Source organism: Grampus griseus, assembly GCF_964374135.1.
Source record: "Grampus griseus genome assembly, chromosome: 20".
Taxonomy (NCBI): domain Eukaryota; kingdom Metazoa; phylum Chordata; class Mammalia; order Artiodactyla; family Delphinidae; genus Grampus; species Grampus griseus.
Window position 1 is genome coordinate 52303990 of NC_139014.1, and position 18873 is coordinate 52322862.

Consider the following 18873-nt stretch of genomic DNA (forward strand, 5'->3'; position numbering starts at 1 on the left):
AATAAACAAATAAATATACACTTGGGATCCTAGTGAGATAACTAAACTCATCAGTACAAGGAACTTACTTAATATACCTCGTTAGTCTTCACAGTGCCTCATAAATAGTGAAGCACATAGTAGTAGCTCAATAAATACTTTTTGAAGAACTATAAAGTTACTTTAAGTCCTATTTGTATGATTATGTTATTGTTCTACTTGCTTTTCAACATAAGGAGCTAGATCATCAACTGATAATACAACAAACTGTACCTGTTGTAAGTAGTGCTTGGAACGTTTATCTTCAGGTCTTCTGCAATATTTCTCATCACCCTCTGATAACCAGACATTCCTGAGTCTTTGATGTAATTAGGGTTGTTTCTCATTAAGTATTCCCCCAAATGGTTAATTGGATCAAACTTGGTTGGAATATCAACTTCTGCCAAAAGCTTTTTCTTTTCCACTTGCATTAACATTTTTTCCATTCCAGGAACTAAGGTGGGTAGAAGTTTGTCGAGTAAATACGCACGAGTGTTCAGTGTCATATTTTCAGTATTAAACCACTCTTTGGCCAAATTATCCATGGGGAGTTTTTCTTCAGCCTTTTTTTCTAGTTCCTTCTTCAGATTTTCCTTATCTATGATTTTCTGCTGCATTGCCTGGGCTCTTGCCTGCACTCTTTCAAAAAGATTTTTCTTCCATGACTGTTCTAGCTTTGAATTTTGTGCAGTTTGATCTAAATTGAAAATCACTTCTGCAGGTTTTCTAAATACAGTATTCTTTGAGATTCTAGAGTCCTCTAGTGAACAAGTAGAGATTTTTGGCTGCTCCAGGTTTAATTCTGAGGGGACAAAAATTGAAATGTAAGAAATATTAGAAGTAGATTTTAATCTATGTTACTTTAGAATATTATTAGAAAATTATTTTACATCCATTTACATGGTATATTCGAACACAGCTAAAAGTAACAGAAAATTAGACAGCAGTGACTTTAACCATAAGGACATTTACTGTTTTCTTAATCAGAAGCCATTCAACAGCTCAGTGTTTTTATTATGTACCTAGCATGTTTCTATTGTTCTTTATTCATTTTTTGTGCTTGTATCTCAGGATCACAAGATAGCTATTGCAGCTCCAGCATCACTTCTTTTTTTTTTTTTTTTTTTTTTGGTACTCGGGCCTCTCACTGTTGTGGCTACTCCCATTGCGGAGCACAGGCTCCGGATGCGCAGGCTCAGCGGCCATGGCTCACGGGCTCAGCCGCTCTGCGGCATGTGGGATCTTCCCGGACCGGGGCACGCATCGGCAGGTGGACTCTCAACCACTGCACCACCAGGGAAGCCCAGGCATCACTTCTTTACAGGAGAAAAGGATTGAGAACGAAGGGGCTTTCTCCTCTTGAGGTTCTGTTATATTATTCAAGAAGAGAAGATCCCAGACTCCTCACTCTAAGACTTTCCTTTACATTTCATTGGCCCTAATTAGGTTACATGCCCACCCTAGGCCAATAGCTGGTAAAGATAAAAGGGTTATTGAGAATAGTTTTGATCAATCATAATTTATTCCTTGGTCAGGGTTTAGACCAAATTTGGTCAGGGTTTAGACCAAATTCTCTGATATCAAGTGATTTCCATCTGCTACAAAACTGAAGTTCCATTGGCAGACAAAAGGTGGGAAAATGTCTGCTGAGTAGGCAGTGAAGAGAGACTACCAGACATGTACGTGTATTGGGTTGGCCAAAAAGTTTGTTCGGGGTTTTCCATAAGGTGTTACAGAAGAACCCAAATGAACCTTTTGGCCAACCCAATAAATATATTTCTTCCCACTCTCATATTTCCAACTTCTTTCATGTTGGAGATTTTAGACCAAGATAGTGGACTGAGGTCAGGACCTACATGCCCTCCCTACCAAAATCTCTAGAAATGATAGAAAAGGGTGTGTGTGTGTTTGTGTGTGTGTGTGTGTGTGTTTTAATATGAACATAAGAATGCTAACAACCAGTAGAAACTAACACAACATTGTAAGGCAACTATACTCCAGTAAAAATTAATTTTAAAAAAAGGACTTTTCTGGTGGGCAAAGACTCCACGCTCCCAATGCAAGGGGCCTGGGTTTGATTCCTGGTTGGGGAACTAGATCCCACATGCATGCCACAACTAAGAGTCCTCATGTCACAACGAAGATCCTTGCATGCCACAACTAAGGTGGCACAGCCAAAAAAAAAAAAAAAAAAGAATGCTAACAATCAATTATGAAGAGGGCCTTCAGAAACTTTGAGGGTCTCTGAAAAATATAAGGTAGATGGGATTAGATTGATTAAAGAAACTATAAGACTAAAAAGATCCAGAAGATGACTGTGAAATTTGGGAGCAGCTCTGGGCCACCTTAAGTTTAAAGGGTGTAGATACGGATAGCAGGGGAATGACTGACCTTTTTGTCTATCTTCATCCCCATTTGAGCTAATCATCGGGCACCAGAGGCATTCACCCTTGAAATGGGACAAGGGGATTCGGGCAAGAGAGGCAGAATAATGCCTCCACACACAGAGAAAATGAATTGCTGACAGACTTCACTGTCTGCATATCTTACCCCTCCTCCACAATCTGCATATCTTACCCCTCCTCCACAATCACTGGCAGCAGGCTACAGAAAACAGAAACGTCATCCAGAGAAAAGCAAACAGGGATTCCCAAATGCAAATGTAAACAGACACATAAGGATCACCAAATATTTAATGAAAACCAACTCCATGACTAAACAAATGCAATGATTAATACTATCCAAGGAAGCACCACTAATAGAACAAATATAAGGAGTTCTAAAAGAGCTGTAATTAATATCCTCAGAGCAATTAGAGGAAATTAAAAATATAGTTATATTATTTTTAAAAATTACGAGAGCTTGTAAACCTAGTGCTCACACCTTGGCTTCTTTCTTTTTTTTTTTTTTAATAGGATTGAAATTTTAAATTTATTTATTTATTTATTTTTGGCTGCATTGGGTCTTCGTTGCTGCGTGCAGGCTTTCCCTAGTTGCGGCGAGCAGGGGCTGCTCTTCGTTGCGGTGCACAGGCTTCTCATTGCGATGGCTTCTCTTGTTGTGTAGCATGGGCTCTAAAGTGCAGGCTCAGTAGTTGTGGCGTGCAGGCTTAGCTGCTCCGCGGCATGTGGGATCTTCCCGGACCAGGGCTCGAACCCGTGTCCCCTTCATTGGCAGGCAGATTCTTAACCACTGTGCCACCAGGGAAGTCCCCAGACCTTGGTTTCTAATATCATTCTCCAATTAAAAAAAATCAGGACTCATTGAAAAAATGGCTGATTCTAGGACTGGGGCAAGAAATATTCAAGATGAGCCTGGAGCAGAAATATACCCATAAATATATGACCAATTGACTTTTGCCAAGGGTGCCAAGATCATTCAATGGGGAAAAAATTATCTCTTCAGCAAATGGTGCTGTAACAAATGGGTATCCATATGTAAAAAAAATGAAGTTGGACCCATACTTCATGCCATAAACAAAAATTAACCAGCTCTAACAGATCTACACTGAGTATTCCACCCAACAACAGTAGAATACACATTCTGCTCAAGTGCACATGGGACATCCTCCAGGAGAGACTATATGTTAGGCCACAAAACAAATCCTAATAGATTTAAAAATATAAATATCATACAAAGTGTCTTCTTTGAAGATACAGGAGAAATCTGTGGGATTAAAAAACACACCTTTAAACAACCAATGGGTTAAAGAAGAAATCACAAGGGAAATTAGAACATACTTAGAGATGAATGAAAATGAAAACACAATATACCAAAACTTATGGGATACAGTGAAAGCAATGCTCAGAGGGAAATTTATAGCTGTTAAGTGACTACATTAAAAGAGATGAAAAATCTCAAATCAATAATCTAAGTTTACACCTCAAGGACTAGAAAAAGAAGAGTAAAATAAATCTAAAACTAACAGAAGGAAGGAAATAATAAAGATTAGAGTGGAGATAAACAAAATAGAGACTATAAAAACATCAGAGAAAATCAATGAAACCAAAAGTTGGTTATTTGGAAAGATCAACATAATTGACAAATTGCTAGACTGGCAAAGAGAAAAAGAGTGAAGATACAAAAAAACTAATATAAGAAATGAAAGTGGGAACATTACCACCAATCTCACAGAGATAAAAAGGATAACCTAGAATAAATGGACAAAAAATACACAAAAAATATCTAAACTGACTCAAAAAGAAATAGAAAATCTTAACAGACCCATAACAAGTAAAGAGATTAAATTAGTAATCAAAACCCTCACAACAAAGAAAAGTCCTGGACCAGATGGCTTCACCAGTGAATTTAATCAAACATTTAAAGAATTAAAACCTATCCTTACAACACTCCTCCCCCCAAATTGAAGAGGACATAACAGTTTCTAACTCATTCTATGAGGCCAGCATAGATATGATACCAAAGCCAGATAAGGACACCACATGAAAAGAAAATTTCAGACTACTATTCCTTATGAATATAGATGTAAATCTTCAACAAAATATTAGCAAATCATGAGAATATTCTCCTGTCATCTTCTAAAATTACTTACTGTTTTATCACTCACATTTATATCTACAATACATGTAGAATTTATTTGCATGTGTGGGGTGAGGTAGGACTCAAAAATACATATTTTCCATTTTGGCATCATTATTGAAAACACCTCCTGTTTTCAATACAGGACTTTCAACTGGACTCTATTTCATTGGCTTATTTGTCTATCCTTATGTCAATGTCCTACTGTCCTAATTTCTGTAACCTAATTATAAATGTTGATATTTAGTAATATAAATCCCCCAGCTTTGTTGTTCTTCAAGATTTCCTTGGCTTTTCTAGGTCTTTTGCATTTCTACATAAATTTTAGAATCAAATTATTTTATATACACCCAGACACATATACAGAACCCTGCACAAATTTTTGCTAGAATTACACTGAATCTAGAGGTCAATCGAGGGAGCACTACTTTCTTAACAATATTAAGTCTTCTACTTCATGAATAAGGTATACTTTTTCATTTATTTAGGTCTTCTTTAATTTCTTTTAACAATGTTTTATAGTTTCAATGTACAGGTTTTGTTCATTTTTGGTTAGATTTATTTTGAGATATTTAGTGCTTTTTATGCCATTAAAATTGTATTTTAAAATTTTCATTTTCTAATTGTTTGTTGTTAATATATAATAGAAATATAATTAGGTTCCCAGGACCTAGCTAGTTCAGGCTCTGATCAATAAGCTATCAGATGTTTTTTTCTACAGCCACGATTGCTGAGGTGATTGGAATGAAAAACTTAGTAAGAATCTTAAGGTTTTTTCTGATATGGCCATGGAGATGAAGTAGTTCCAGGTCTTTCAAATATTATCTACTAGTCAATTTGCTTCTCTCCACTGAAAAAATATTAATGTCAAACTGAACCACAATAGGATTAGGGCCACACACTGTTAAAGTTCTTTGCCTCTATTACTTCGTGGATTCAGGAGAAAAGAAGAAATAGATATGTAAATTATTTTGATACTCATTATTTTTTTAAAGATTTTTTTTTTAATGTGGATCACTTTTAAAGTCTTTATTGAATTTGTTACAATACTGCTTCTGTTTTTCGTTTTGGTTTTTTGGCCACGAGGCATTTGGGATCTTAGCTCTGCATTGGAAGGCGAAGTCCTAACCACTGGGCGGCCAGGGAAGTCCCCATACTCACTGTTTTTAACATAACCAGAAAGTAGTTATTGAGCCATGCTTCAATCATTAATAACTCTCAATAAATAGTACTAGTGCAATAAAAGGGTAAGAGACCAGAACCTCCTCAACTTAGAGCAGTGTTTTTATAAATCTTACATATTATGAAATATTTGAGACTTGTAAATATAATGATGATATAAGTAGCCATATATCTACTCTTAGCTTAAGAAAAAAATTACCTGTATATTAAAACCTCTCAAATACCCCTACTTTGATAGAAACACTATTCTGAATTTCATGTTTATCATTTTTCTGCATTTGTATATATTATATATAAGCAATATAATATTGTTCTTGTTTTTAATTTTTATAAAAATTATTTCATATGTGTATTCTGTGACCTTTTAAATACTTAATATTACGTTTATGAAATTCATCTATATTGATAACTGCAGCTCCAGTGTGTTCGTTTTTCACTGCTCCATAATATTTCATTATATGACTGCATTGCAATGTATTTATTCATTCTCATTTTGGGGGAGGCTATCCATAAATATTTTAAAATTCTTTTTATTTATTAAAATTTCTTTCTTAGCTTTATTGAGAGTACTCTGAAGAATACTTTTAAATTCTACCTACAGGTGGAACTTCAAGATGGCGGAAGAGTAAGACGCGGAGATCACCTTCCTCTCCACAAATACATCAGAAATACATCTACATGTGGAACAACTCCTACAGAACCCCTACTGAACGCTGGCAGAAGACCTCAGACCTCCCAAAAGGCAAGAAACTCCCCACGTACCTGGGTAGGGTAAAAGAAAAAAGAAAAAACAGAGACAAAGAATAGGGACGGGACCTGCATGAGTGGGAGGGAGCTGTGAAGGAGGAAAGGTTTCCACACACCAGGAAGCCCCTTCGCGGGTGCAGACTTCTGGTGGTGGAGCGGGGGAGCTTCGGAGCCACAGAGGAGAGCGCAGCAACAGGGGTGTGGAGGGCAAAGCTGAGAGATTCCCGCACAGAGGATCGGTGCCGACCAGCACTCACCAGACCAGAGGCTTGTCTGCTCGCCTGTGGGGATGGATGGGGGCTGGGGGCTGAGGCTCGGGCTTCGGAGCTTAGATCCCAGGGAGAGGACTGGGGTTGGCTGCGTGAACACAGCCTGAAGGGGGCTACTGCGCCACAGCTAGCCGGGAGGGAGTCCGGGAAAAAGTCTGGAGCTGCAGAAGAGACAAGAGACTTTTTATTGCCTCTTTGTTTCCTGGTGCACGAGGAGAGGGGATTAAGAGCGCCGCTTAAAAGAGCTCCAGAGACGGGCGCGAGCCGCGGCTATCAGCGCGGACCCCAGAGACGGGCATGGGACGCTAAGGCTGCTACTGCAGACACCAAGAAGCCTGTGTGCAAGCACAGGTCACTATCCACACCGTCCCTCCTGAAAGCCTGTGCAGCCCGCCACTGCCAGGGTCCCTTGATCCAGGGACAACTTCCCCGGGAGAACGCACAGTGCGCCTCAGGCTGGTGCAACGTCACGTCGGCCTCTCCCGCCGTAGGCTGGCCCCGCATCTGCACCCCTCCCTCCCCCCAGCCTGAGTGAGCCAGAGTCCCCGAAGCAGCTGCACCTTTAACCCCTTCCTGTCTGAGCGGGAACAGACGGTCTCAGGCGACCTACACACAGAGGTGGGTCCAAATCCAAAGCTGAACCCCGGGAGCTGTGCAAACAAAGAAGAGAAAGGGAAATCTCTCCCAACAGCCTCAGGAGCAGCGGATTAAATCTCCACAATCAACTTGATGTACCCTGCATCTGTGGAGTACCTGAATAGAAAAGGAATCATCCCAAATTGAGGAGGTGGACTTTGGGAGCAATGATATATATATATATATTTCCCCTTTTTCGCTTTTTGTGAGTGTGTATGAGTATGCTTCTGTGTGTGATTTTGTCTGTATAGCTTTGCTTTTACCATTTGTCCTAGGGTTCTGTCTGTCCGTTTTTTGTTTTTACTTAAAAATTTTTTTCTTAATAATTATTTTTAAATTTTTATTTTAATAACTTTATTTTATTTTACTTTATTTTATTTTATCTTCTTCTTTCTTTCTTTTTTTTTTTCTCTCTTTTATTCTGAGCCGTGTGCAGGACAGGCTCTTGGTGCTCCAGCCAGGCGTCAGGGCTGTGCTACTGAGGTGGGAGAGCCAAATTCAGGACACTGGTCCACAAGAGACCTCCCAGCTCCACGTAATATAAAACGGCGAAAATCTCCCAGAGATCTCCATCTCAACGCCAAGACCCAGCTCCACTCAACGACCAGCAAGCTACAGTGCAGGACACCCTATGCCAAACAACTAGCAAGACAGGAACACAACCCCACCCATTAGCAGAAAGGCTGCCTAAAATCATAATAAGGCCACAGACACCCCAAAACACACCAACAGATGTGGACCTGCCCACCAGAAAGACAAGATCCAGCCTCATCCACCAGAACACAGGCACTAGTCCCCTCCACCAGGAAGCCTACACAACCCACTGAACCAACCTTAGCCACTGGGGACAGACACCAAAAACAATGGAAACTCCGAACCTGCAGCCTGCAAAAAGGAGACCCCAAACACAGTAAGATAAGCAAAATGAGAAGACAGAGAAACACACAGCGGATGAAGGAGGAAAGCAAAAACCCACCAGACCTAACAAATGGAGAGGAAATAGGCAGTTTACCTGAAAAAGAATTCAGAATAATGATAGTAAAGATGATCCAAAATCTTGGAAATAGAATGGAGAAAATACAAGAAACGTTTAACAAAGACCTAGAAGAACTAAAGAGCAAACTGTAAACAGAGATGAACAACAAAATAAATGAAATTAAAAATTCTCTAGAAGGGATCAATAGCAGAATAACTGAGGCAGAAGAACGGATAAGTGACCTGGAAGATAAAATAGTGGAAATAACTACTGCAGAGCAGAATAAAGGAGAAAGAATGAAAAGAACTGAGGACAGTCTCAGAGACCTCTGGGACAACATTAAACGCACCAACATTCGCATTATAGGGGTCCCAGAAGAATAAGGGAAAAAGAAAGGGACTGAGAAAATATTTGAAGAGATTATAGTTGAAAACTTCCCTAATATGGGAAAGGAAATAGTTAAGTCCAGGAAGCACAGAGAGCATACAGGATAAATCCAAGGAGAAACACGCCAAGACACATATTAATCAAACTATCAAAAATTAAATACAAAGAACAAATATTAAAAGCAGCAAGGGAAAAACAACAAGTAACACATAAGGGAATCCCCATGAGGTTAACAGCTGATCTTTCAGCAGAAACTCTGCAAGCCAGAAGGGAGTGACAGGACATATTTAAAGCGATGAAAGAGAAAAACCTACAACCAAGATTACTCTACCCAGCAAGGATCTCATTCAGATTTGATGGAGAAATTAAAAGCTTTTACAGACAAGCAAAAGCTAAGAGAATTCAGCACCATCAAACCAGCTTTACAACAAATGCTAAAGGAAGTTCTCTAGGCAGGAAACACAAGAGAAGGAAAAGACCTACAGTAATAATCCCAAAACAATTAAGAAAATGGTAATAGGAACATACATATCGATAATTACCTTAAATGTAAATGGATTAAATGCTCCCTCCAAAAGACATAGACTGGCTGAATGGATACAAAAACAAGACCCGTATATATGCTGTCTACAAGAGACCCACTTCAGACCTAGGGACACATACAGACTGAAAGTGAGGGGATGAAAAAAGATATTCCATGCAAATGGAAATCAAAAGAAAGCACGCGTAGCAATTCTCATATCAGACAAAATAGACTTTAAAACAAAGACTATTACAAGAGACAAAGAAGGACACTACATCATGATCAAGGGATCAATCCAAGAAGAAGATATAACAATTGTAAATATTTATGCACCCAACATAGGAGCACCTCAATACATAAGGCAAATACTAACAGCCATAAAAGGGGAAATCAACAGTAATACAATTATAGTAGGGGACTTTAACACCCCACTTTCACCAATGGACAGATCATCCAAAATGAAAGTAAATAAGGAAACACAAGCTTTAAATGATACATTAAACAAGATGGACTTAATTGATATTTATAGGATATTCCATCCAAAAACAGCAGAATACACATTCTTCTCAAGTGCTCATGGAACATTCTCCAGGATAGATCATATCTTGGGTCACAAAGCAAGCCTTGGTAAATTTAAGAAAATTGAAATCGCATCAAGTATCTTTTCCAACCACAACTCTATGAGACTAGATATCAATTACAGGAAAAAATCTGTAAGAAATACAAACACATGGAGGCTAAACAACACACTACTTAATAACCAAGAGATCACTGAAGAAATCAAAGAGGAAATCAAAAAATACCTAGAAACAAATGACAATGAAAACACAATGACCCAAAACCTATGGGATGCAGCAAAAGCAGTTCTAAGAGGGAAGTTTTATACAAGCCTACCTTAAGAAACAAATAAGAAACTTAAGAAACATCTCAAATAAACAACCTAACCTTACATCTAAAGCAATTAGAGAAAGAAGAACAAAAAAAAAAAACCCCAAAGTTAGCAGAAGGAAAGAAATCATAAAGATTAGATCAGAAATAAATGAAAAAGAAATGAAGGAAACGATAGCAAAGATCAATAAAACTAAAAGCTGGTTCTTTGAGAAGATAAACAAAATTGATAAACCATTAGCCAGACTTATCAAGAAAAAAAGGGACAAGACTCAAATCAGTAGAATTAGAAATAAAAAAGAAGTAACAACTGACACTGCAGAAATACAAAGGATCATGAGAGATTACTACAAGCAACTCTATGCCAATAAAATGCACAACCTGGAAGAAATAGACAAATTCTTAGAAATGCACAACCTTCCGAGACTGAACCAGGAAGAAATAGAAACTATGAACAGACCAATCACAAGTACTGAAATTGAAACTGTGATCAAAAATCTTCCAACAAACAAAAGCCCAGGACCAGATGGTTTCACAGGCGAATTCTATCAAACATTTAGAGAAGAGTTAACACCCATCCTTCTCAAACTCTTCCAAAATATAGCAGAGGGAGGAACACTCCCAAACTCATTCTACGAGGCCACTATCACCCTGATACCAAAACCAGACAAAGATGTCACAAAGAAAGAAAACCACAGGCCAATATCACTGATGAACATAGATGCAAAAATCCTCAATAAAATACTACCAAACAGAATCCAACAGCACATTAAAAGGATCATACATTATGATCAAGTGGGGTTTATCCCAGGAATGCAAGAATTCTTCAATATACACAAATCAATCAACATGATACACCATATTAACAGATTGAAGGAGAAAAACCATATGATCATCTCAATAGATGCAGAGAAAGCTTTTGACAAAATTCAACACCCATTTATGATAAAATCCCTCCAGAAAGTAGGCATAGACGGAACTTTCCTCACAAAGGCCATATAGGACAAACCCACAGCCAACATCATCCTCAATGGTGAAAAACTGAAACCATTTCCACTAAGATCAGAAACAAGACAAGGTTGCCCACTCTCACCACCCTTATTCAACATAGTTTTGGAAGTTTTAGCCACAGCAATCAGAGAAGAAAAAGAAATAAAAGGAATCCAAATCGGAAAAGAAGAAGTAAAGCTGTCACTGTTTGCACATGACACGATACTATACATAAAGAATCCTAAAGATGCTACCAGAAAACTACTAGAGCTAATCAATGAATTTGGTAAAGTAGTAGGATACAAAATTAATGCACAGAAATCTCTTGCATTCCTATTCACTAAAGATGAAAAGTCTGAAAGTGAAATTAAGAAAACACTCCCATTTACCACTGCAACAAAAAGAATAAAATATCTAGGAATAAACCTACCTAAGGAGACAAAAGACCTGTATGAAGAAAATTATAAGACACTGATGAAAGAAATTAAAGATGATACAAATAGATGGAGAGATATACCATGTTCTTGGATTGGAAGAATCAACATTGTGAAAATGACTCTACTACCCAAAGCAATCTACAGATTCAATGCAATCTCTATCAAACTACCACTGACATTTTTCACAGAACTAGAACAAAAAATTTCACAATTTGTATGGAAACACAAAAGACCCCGAATAGCCAAGGTAATCTTGAGAAAGAAAAACGGAGCTGGAGGAATCACGCTCCCTGACTTCAGACTATACTACAAAGCTACAGTAATCAAGACAATATGGTACTGGCACAAAAACAGAAATATAGATCAATGGAACAGGATAGAAAGCCCAGAGATAAACCCACACACATATGGTCACCTTATCTTTGATAAAGGAGGCAAGAATATACAGTGGAGAAAAGACAGCCTCTTCAATAAGTGGTGCTGGGAAAACTGGACAGCTACATGTAAAAGAATGAAATTAGAACACTCCCTAACACCCTACACAAAAATAAACTCAAAATGGATTAAAGACCTAAATGTAAGGCCAGACACCATCAAACTCTTAGAGGAAAACATAGGCAGAACACTCTATGACATAAATCACAGCAAGATCCTTTTTGACCCACCTCCTAGAGAAATGGAAATAAAAACAAAAATAAACAAATGGGACCTAATGAAAGGTAAAAGCTTTTGCACAGAAAAGGAAACCATAAGCAAGACGAAAAGACAACCCTCAGAATGGGAGGAAATATTTGCAAATGAAGCAACTGACAAAGGATTAATCTCCAAAACATACAAGTAACTCATGCAGCTCAATATCAAAAAAACAAACAACCCAATACAAAAATGGGCAGAAGACCTAAATAGACATTTCTCCAAAGAAGATATACAGATTGCCAACAAACACATGAAAGAACGTTCAACATCATTAATCATTAGAGAAATGCAAATCAAAACTACAATGAAATATCATCTCACACTGGTCAGTATGGCCATCATCAAAAAATCTACAAACAATAAATGCTGGAGAGGGTGTGGAGAAAAGGGAACACTCTTGCACTGTTGGTGGGAATGTAAATTGATACAGCCACTATGGAGAACAGTATGGAGGTTCCTTAACAAACTAAAAATAGAACTACCATATGATCCAGCACTCCCACTACTGGGCATATACCCTGAGGAAACCATAATTCAAAAAGAGTCATGTACCACAATGTTCATTGCAGCTCTATTTACAATAGCCAGGAGATGGAAGCAACCTAAGTGTCCATCAACAGATGAATGGATAAAGAAGATGTGGCACATATATACAGTGGAATATTACTCAGCCATAAAAAGGAACGAAACTGAGTTATTTGTAGTGAGGTGGATGGACCTAGAGACTGTCATACAGAGTGAAGTAAATCAGAAAGAGAAAAACAAATACCATATGCTAACACATATATATGGAATCTAAAAAAAAAAAAAAGAAAGAAAATGGTCAGAAGAACCTAGGGGCAAGATGGGAATAAAGATGCAGACCTACTAGAGAATGGACTTGAGGAAACGGGGACAGGGAAGGTTAAGCTGGGACAAAGTGAGAGAGTGGTATGGACATATATACACTACCAAATGTAAAACAGATAGCTGGTGGGAAGTAGCCACATAGCACAGGGAGATCAGCTCCGTGCTTTGTGACCACCTAGAGAGGTGGGATAGGGAGGGTGGGAGGGAGGGAGATGAAAGAGGGAAGAGATATGGGGACATATGTATAACTGAGTCACTTTGTTATAAAGCAGAAACTGAGACAGCATTGTAAAGCAATTATACTCTAATAAAGATATTAAAAAAAAATTCTACCTACATAGTGTCCATCTTTCTAACCAGGAAAAATATTAAGTGGTTTATTTTTTAAAACACTTGAAAAGCCAACATTTCATTTAAAGAATGTCTTAAGTCCAATATTGGATAGTATTTATGAATATCTCTCCCAAGTTTTGATTTCCTCTTGGCTTATTCATATATGGGGGAAATGAGGAGGGTAGTATAATGCTCTTCGTTACCTCTCAGTTGGATTTGTAAACAAGTTAACCTCTTTTTTTGGGGGGTGGGCGGGTAGTGTTTCCATTCTGTTTTGTCACAATGCTCATTAATATACAATACTTTTACTTCTATTTTAAATAAGTGTGATAGAGACCAATTTTTTTTTAAAGTCTGCAGGTTCTAATGTACTCTCTTTGCTTTTAACCTCTCTAGCATAACCCAAGGCAGATATTCCTCCTCCTGCTTTAAGGGGAGTGCTACAGATTTATAGCAACTTAATATCTAGCCATCTGCATGGCTCATTAGTAAACTCACACATGAACTGGGGCATTGTCTTATCTTTGCTGCAGCCTGCTAGTGCTCATCTAGTGTGCTTGGCTATTATAGGTTGCTAAGCAATAATCCTCGTGCTTGCATTGTCCCCACCGACATGCAGAATGGAAGTAGATGTGTGTTTGGTTACAGCTCTGGTCAAACACTTCTGTCTTAGAGCCATAAAATCAAGAAAAGAAAAGGAGGCACAGCAATAGCAGGGTCAGTAAATCAGAATTCTGAACAAGCCTATCTGTAGCTGTCTTTTGATTGGGTAATCTCTGAATTCATAAATTACAGCACTGCCCCAAGGGAAAATTAAGAGGTTTAATTGAATATAATTTCAAATGGGTACTGGGTTTTTTAGCAGGTCTATGCTTGGACATTCCTAAACCTTTTACAGATAGATAGATTCATTTATATATTCACTCAATAAATAATTATTGATGTCATAGTGCCAGGCACTATGCTAAGCACTGAAATTCTTTTTCAGGATTGTCTTCCTAAACTCTTGCGGAATTAAGAGCCTTTCACATTCTTTCCCAATATGCACACCTTCACCCCTGTATCAATCCACCTTCTAACATACAAAGTCCTATTCAGGCAATATGGGCACAAATGCTTTCAACTAAATAAGTAGGAACACAAAAGAATTCCTTATTCATATTTTGAAAGGTCCAATCTTATAAGTGACTTTTATCATTTCCTGCACTTAGTGCATGGCTCACTGCTGGGCATGGCCTCAGTACAACCCTATTTAAGGACATAAATAGGAATGAATTATAACCCACATTATAATAAGCTTTAACAGACTATTTCTTCACAGAAGGCATATAACATTACAGGGACTGGCTGCTGATTAAACTGGTGAAAATTGACGCAGCAAGGCTACTTAACAGATGTGTGATGTTCCCTTTAAACACAGGTCCTGTTTGAAACTCAGCTGTCTTGGTCTTACCAGAATTTCTTACCATTTGTACATAATGTAGAATAACTACTACGAAAGGAGGAAGAAAAGAAGCACTATTAAACACTATTGTAATTAAAATTCAATAACTATAGGAAAAGGCATTTTCCTACAAAACGTTTTTAAACTTAGGGCTGTGTAATAAGAATAAAGCTGAGCAAATTAATAAAAAAGAAATAAGATTTCTCAAAACACAAGTTAAGCTCATAGCCTAAAAAATACAATGACCAGGGAAAGAAATAAGGAATTCCCATGGTACGTTTTTGTTTTGTTTTGTTTTGTTTTTTTGCGGTACGTGGGCTTCTCACTGCTGTGGCCTCTCCCGTTGCGGAGCACAGGCTCCGGACGCGCAGGCTCAGCGGCCATGGCTCACGGACCCAGCCGCTCCGCGGCGTGTGGGATTTTCCCGGACCGGGGCACGAATCCGTGTCCCCTGCATCGGCAGGTGGACTCTCAACCACTGCGCCACCAGGGAAGCCCCACATGGTACGTTTAACCACAATATTTTCTATGCAAAGATATGTATTTGAGTGTATTCTGGGAGCTGCCTGGCAAGATAACATCCTTTTAATTTTGACAAGTATATAACAAGGATAAAGATACATCCTTTGACATGTTGAGACTAAAATAACAGTTCCTCTTCCCACTTCTTACACACACACACACACACACACACACACACACACACACACACATGTATTTACAAAGGGTGATTTAGAAATGTTAGGATTAATAGTGACTGATCACTGAATAAATAAGTACATTGCATTGCATTTGATATCGCAACAAGCAACTGCAATGTTTTCAGTATATATCATAAACTGGGATGAACAGACTTAAACAAACAAAACACATTTCCCTCTACCATACATTGAAAAGTGATAACAAATTGAAAGTATAAGAACAGAAAAGACCATAAACTCTTGATTGATATGTTTTCTAGAGAGGCAATAAATTACATGTTGGAATATATGTGTGAAGATTTGTAGGTGCAAATATGGCCATAAACTGATTAAAGTGAACACCTAATTAAATTTATAGCAAATTACCTAGATCGTGATTCTGTTTGGCATGTTTAAAACGCAAGAGTTCATTTATAAACCTGGCTCAAGTGAGTATGGTAAAGGCAAAGTGTATTTATGGGGTGATGGTGAAGGGTGGGAGTGAGGAGGAAGTAAAATCAAGAAACTGGTGGTACATACAGTGGAATACTCAGCCATAAAAAGAAACGAAATTGAGTTATTTGTAGTGAGGTGGATGGACCTAGAGTCTGTCATACAGAGTAAAGTAAGTCAGAAAGAGAAAAACAAATACCATATGCTAACACATATATATATAGACTCTAAAAAAAATGGTTCTGATGAACCTAGTGGCAGGACAGGAATAAACACGCAGACGTAGAGAATGGACTTGAGGACACGGGGCGGGGAGGGGAAGCTGGGACGAAGTGAGAGAGTAGCATTGACATATATACACTACCAAATGTAAAACAGATAGCTAGTGGGAAGCACCTGCATAGGACAGGGAGATCAGCTCTGTGTTTTGTGACCACCTAGAGGGGTGGGATAGGGAGGGTGGGAGGGAGGTTCAAAAAGGAGGGGATATGGGTATATATGCATATGTATAGCTGATTCACTTTGTTATACAGCAGAAACTAACACAACATTGTAAAGCAATTATACTCCAAGAAAGATGTAAAAAGAAAAAAATGTTGACAAATGCAAAAAAAAAAAAAGAAAGAAAGAAACTGGTGGTAGGGGGCAGGTAGGGAGGGACTTGCCAAGAAACTTTTTAAAAGTTAGTGAAGCTGTGAAAACAGTACTAAGTTTATAATAAAGGCAAAATAAATGCTGAAAAGTTTGGTTCTTAATGTGTATGTATTATATATTTACTAATAAGAAGGAATAGTAAATAATACTTATAATTGGTTTAAAAGACAGAAAAACACTTTGGAGAAAAGTAAGCAACTACAAGTTATAACTACCATCTATATAGCAATTTATAGTTTAGAAAATGCTTTAAAAATTATTGTTGGGACTTCCCTGGTGGCACAGTGGCTAAGAATCCGCCTGCCAATGCAGGGGACATGGGTTTGAGCCCTGGTCCGGGAAGATCCCACACGCAGCGGAGCAACTAAGCCCGTGCGCCACAACTACTGAGCCTACGCTCTAGAGCCTGCGAACCACAACTACTGAGCCCACGTGCCACAACTACTGAAGTCCGCGCGCCTAGAGCCCGTGCTCAGCAACAAGAGAAGCCACCACAATGAAAAGCCCGCCTGTCGCAACGAAGAGTAACCCCCACTCACCGCAGCTAGAGAAAGCCCGCACGTAGCGATGAAGACCCAATGCAGCCAAAAATAAATAAATAAAATAAATAAATTTATTTTAAAAAATTATTATTATAGTTCAGCCTAGCACATACTAAACACTCAATAGTTGTAAACCAAATTGAAAAGAATTTCAATTAACTAAAATATAAGTTGAAATTGTTAAATTTTAAATATTGTGAAAATTTTCTGTCATACAGGATTTCACTAAGTATCTAAAATTAGAAGAACTGTAGTGAAAGGGATGAATGTCTTGCCCAGTTATTTGTTGCCTTTTGATCATATAAATTTTCAACCTGCATAATTATGTGGGATTTGGGTTAAGGATTGGGCTGGAAGTCAAATAGAATAAATGTGTTGTCAAGTACAGAGGTAAAAAGAAGAAATAGAAAAACAGCAGGCAGGTTGAATCACTAGGGTTCTTCATTTTATTTTTGTATTAATGGGTTGTCTGCTATGTGTCAGTCAGCTCTCTTAGCTAAATTTTCTCTTTAAGCACAAGATGAATGGTTATAAACTTGCCTCTAAGTATCAATAGAAGATGACGGGAATATATTTTAAACTATTTCCCAAACCGCATTTAAAATATCCCTGGGATTATATCTTTAAAAGGCAAAATCTTGAGGAACTCATCCCCAACTAAAATTTAGTAATAGTTTTGCATTCTGTTGTGTAGGAGAAAGTCTAGTTCTCTACCTTGGGATTTGACTTTATTTGCTGCTGTTCCTGCCACATTGCTGCAGATGCCTAATGCCAAACTGTCTGGTATACTCCGTGAACTCTGAAAGGAGAAAAGAAACACCAATTAAAAAGTGAAATGCTTTTCATCAAAGTTGCATCAACTCTCCCAATTAAAGAATGCACACAAATCCCTTGTAAAAATCACCAAACATTCCTCCCTAATTTTGCTAGGATTTAATGCTATATATTAGAAGCAAAGCAGTAATCACAGTCTATTTACTGCATTTACAAGATAAAGTTCATTGGCTCAGAATGTCATCACATCTTTCTATTGCTAACGTAGTAAATATGCTAAGAATATTATTCCAGATGTACATGAATCCTTGAATTATATAATACTTTCTAGAAACATAATTTGAGACCACAACACAGTGAAATAGGACATTTGAAATTGCTGCTGGTTTCTTTTACTATTAGAATCACCTTCCACGTTTGTGGTGGAAAGAAAAACGTTTTCACCTTAATTAAAGAAAGTAAAGGTTAGTTTTATGAATAAATGGTGACAAAATAGCTTTTTGTACTCATGCTGATGTACTTTTAAAAGGATGATAACAGAATACTTTAAGACTCACATTAGTCAACTTAATGGTGAATCATATAACTATTTTCACTTGCCTCCCCTTTTCTATAAAATATTTTTCCTCATTGAAATCTTCTATTTATTTAAACACAAAGTTACTTAAACGATTAACATGGAGATTACATTTTCAGAATGATAGCGAAGTTCCCCTAAAAACTGGTGGTTATTGTACTCAGGGTAACAGTTCTGATTTTAGAAAGTAAACTTTACTTATAATTCATAATAGCTCTTCACAAATAATTTACCTGTCAATGGAAGTTTTCTGCAACTGACTCAAATGAGTCAGCTTAA

The 18873-nt window shown here is 37.8% G+C and overlaps 1 protein-coding gene across 1 annotated transcript in view; it reads right to left on the reverse strand.

Moving 5' to 3' along the window:
• Nucleotides 1–18873, reverse strand: part of EFCAB5 (EF-hand calcium binding domain 5) — a gene marked incomplete at its 3' end in the record, with an annotated part of 114038 nt that overhangs the window by 77090 nt on the left and 18075 nt on the right. The window contains exons 4-5 of the mRNA XM_082678052.1: nt 17958–18042; nt 253–820 (exon numbers count right to left, since the gene is read on the reverse strand). Of these exons, the coding sequence (XP_082534178.1) occupies nt 253–820; nt 17958–18042 (653 nt within the window). The remainder of the gene's footprint in view (nt 1–252; nt 821–17957; nt 18043–18873) is intronic.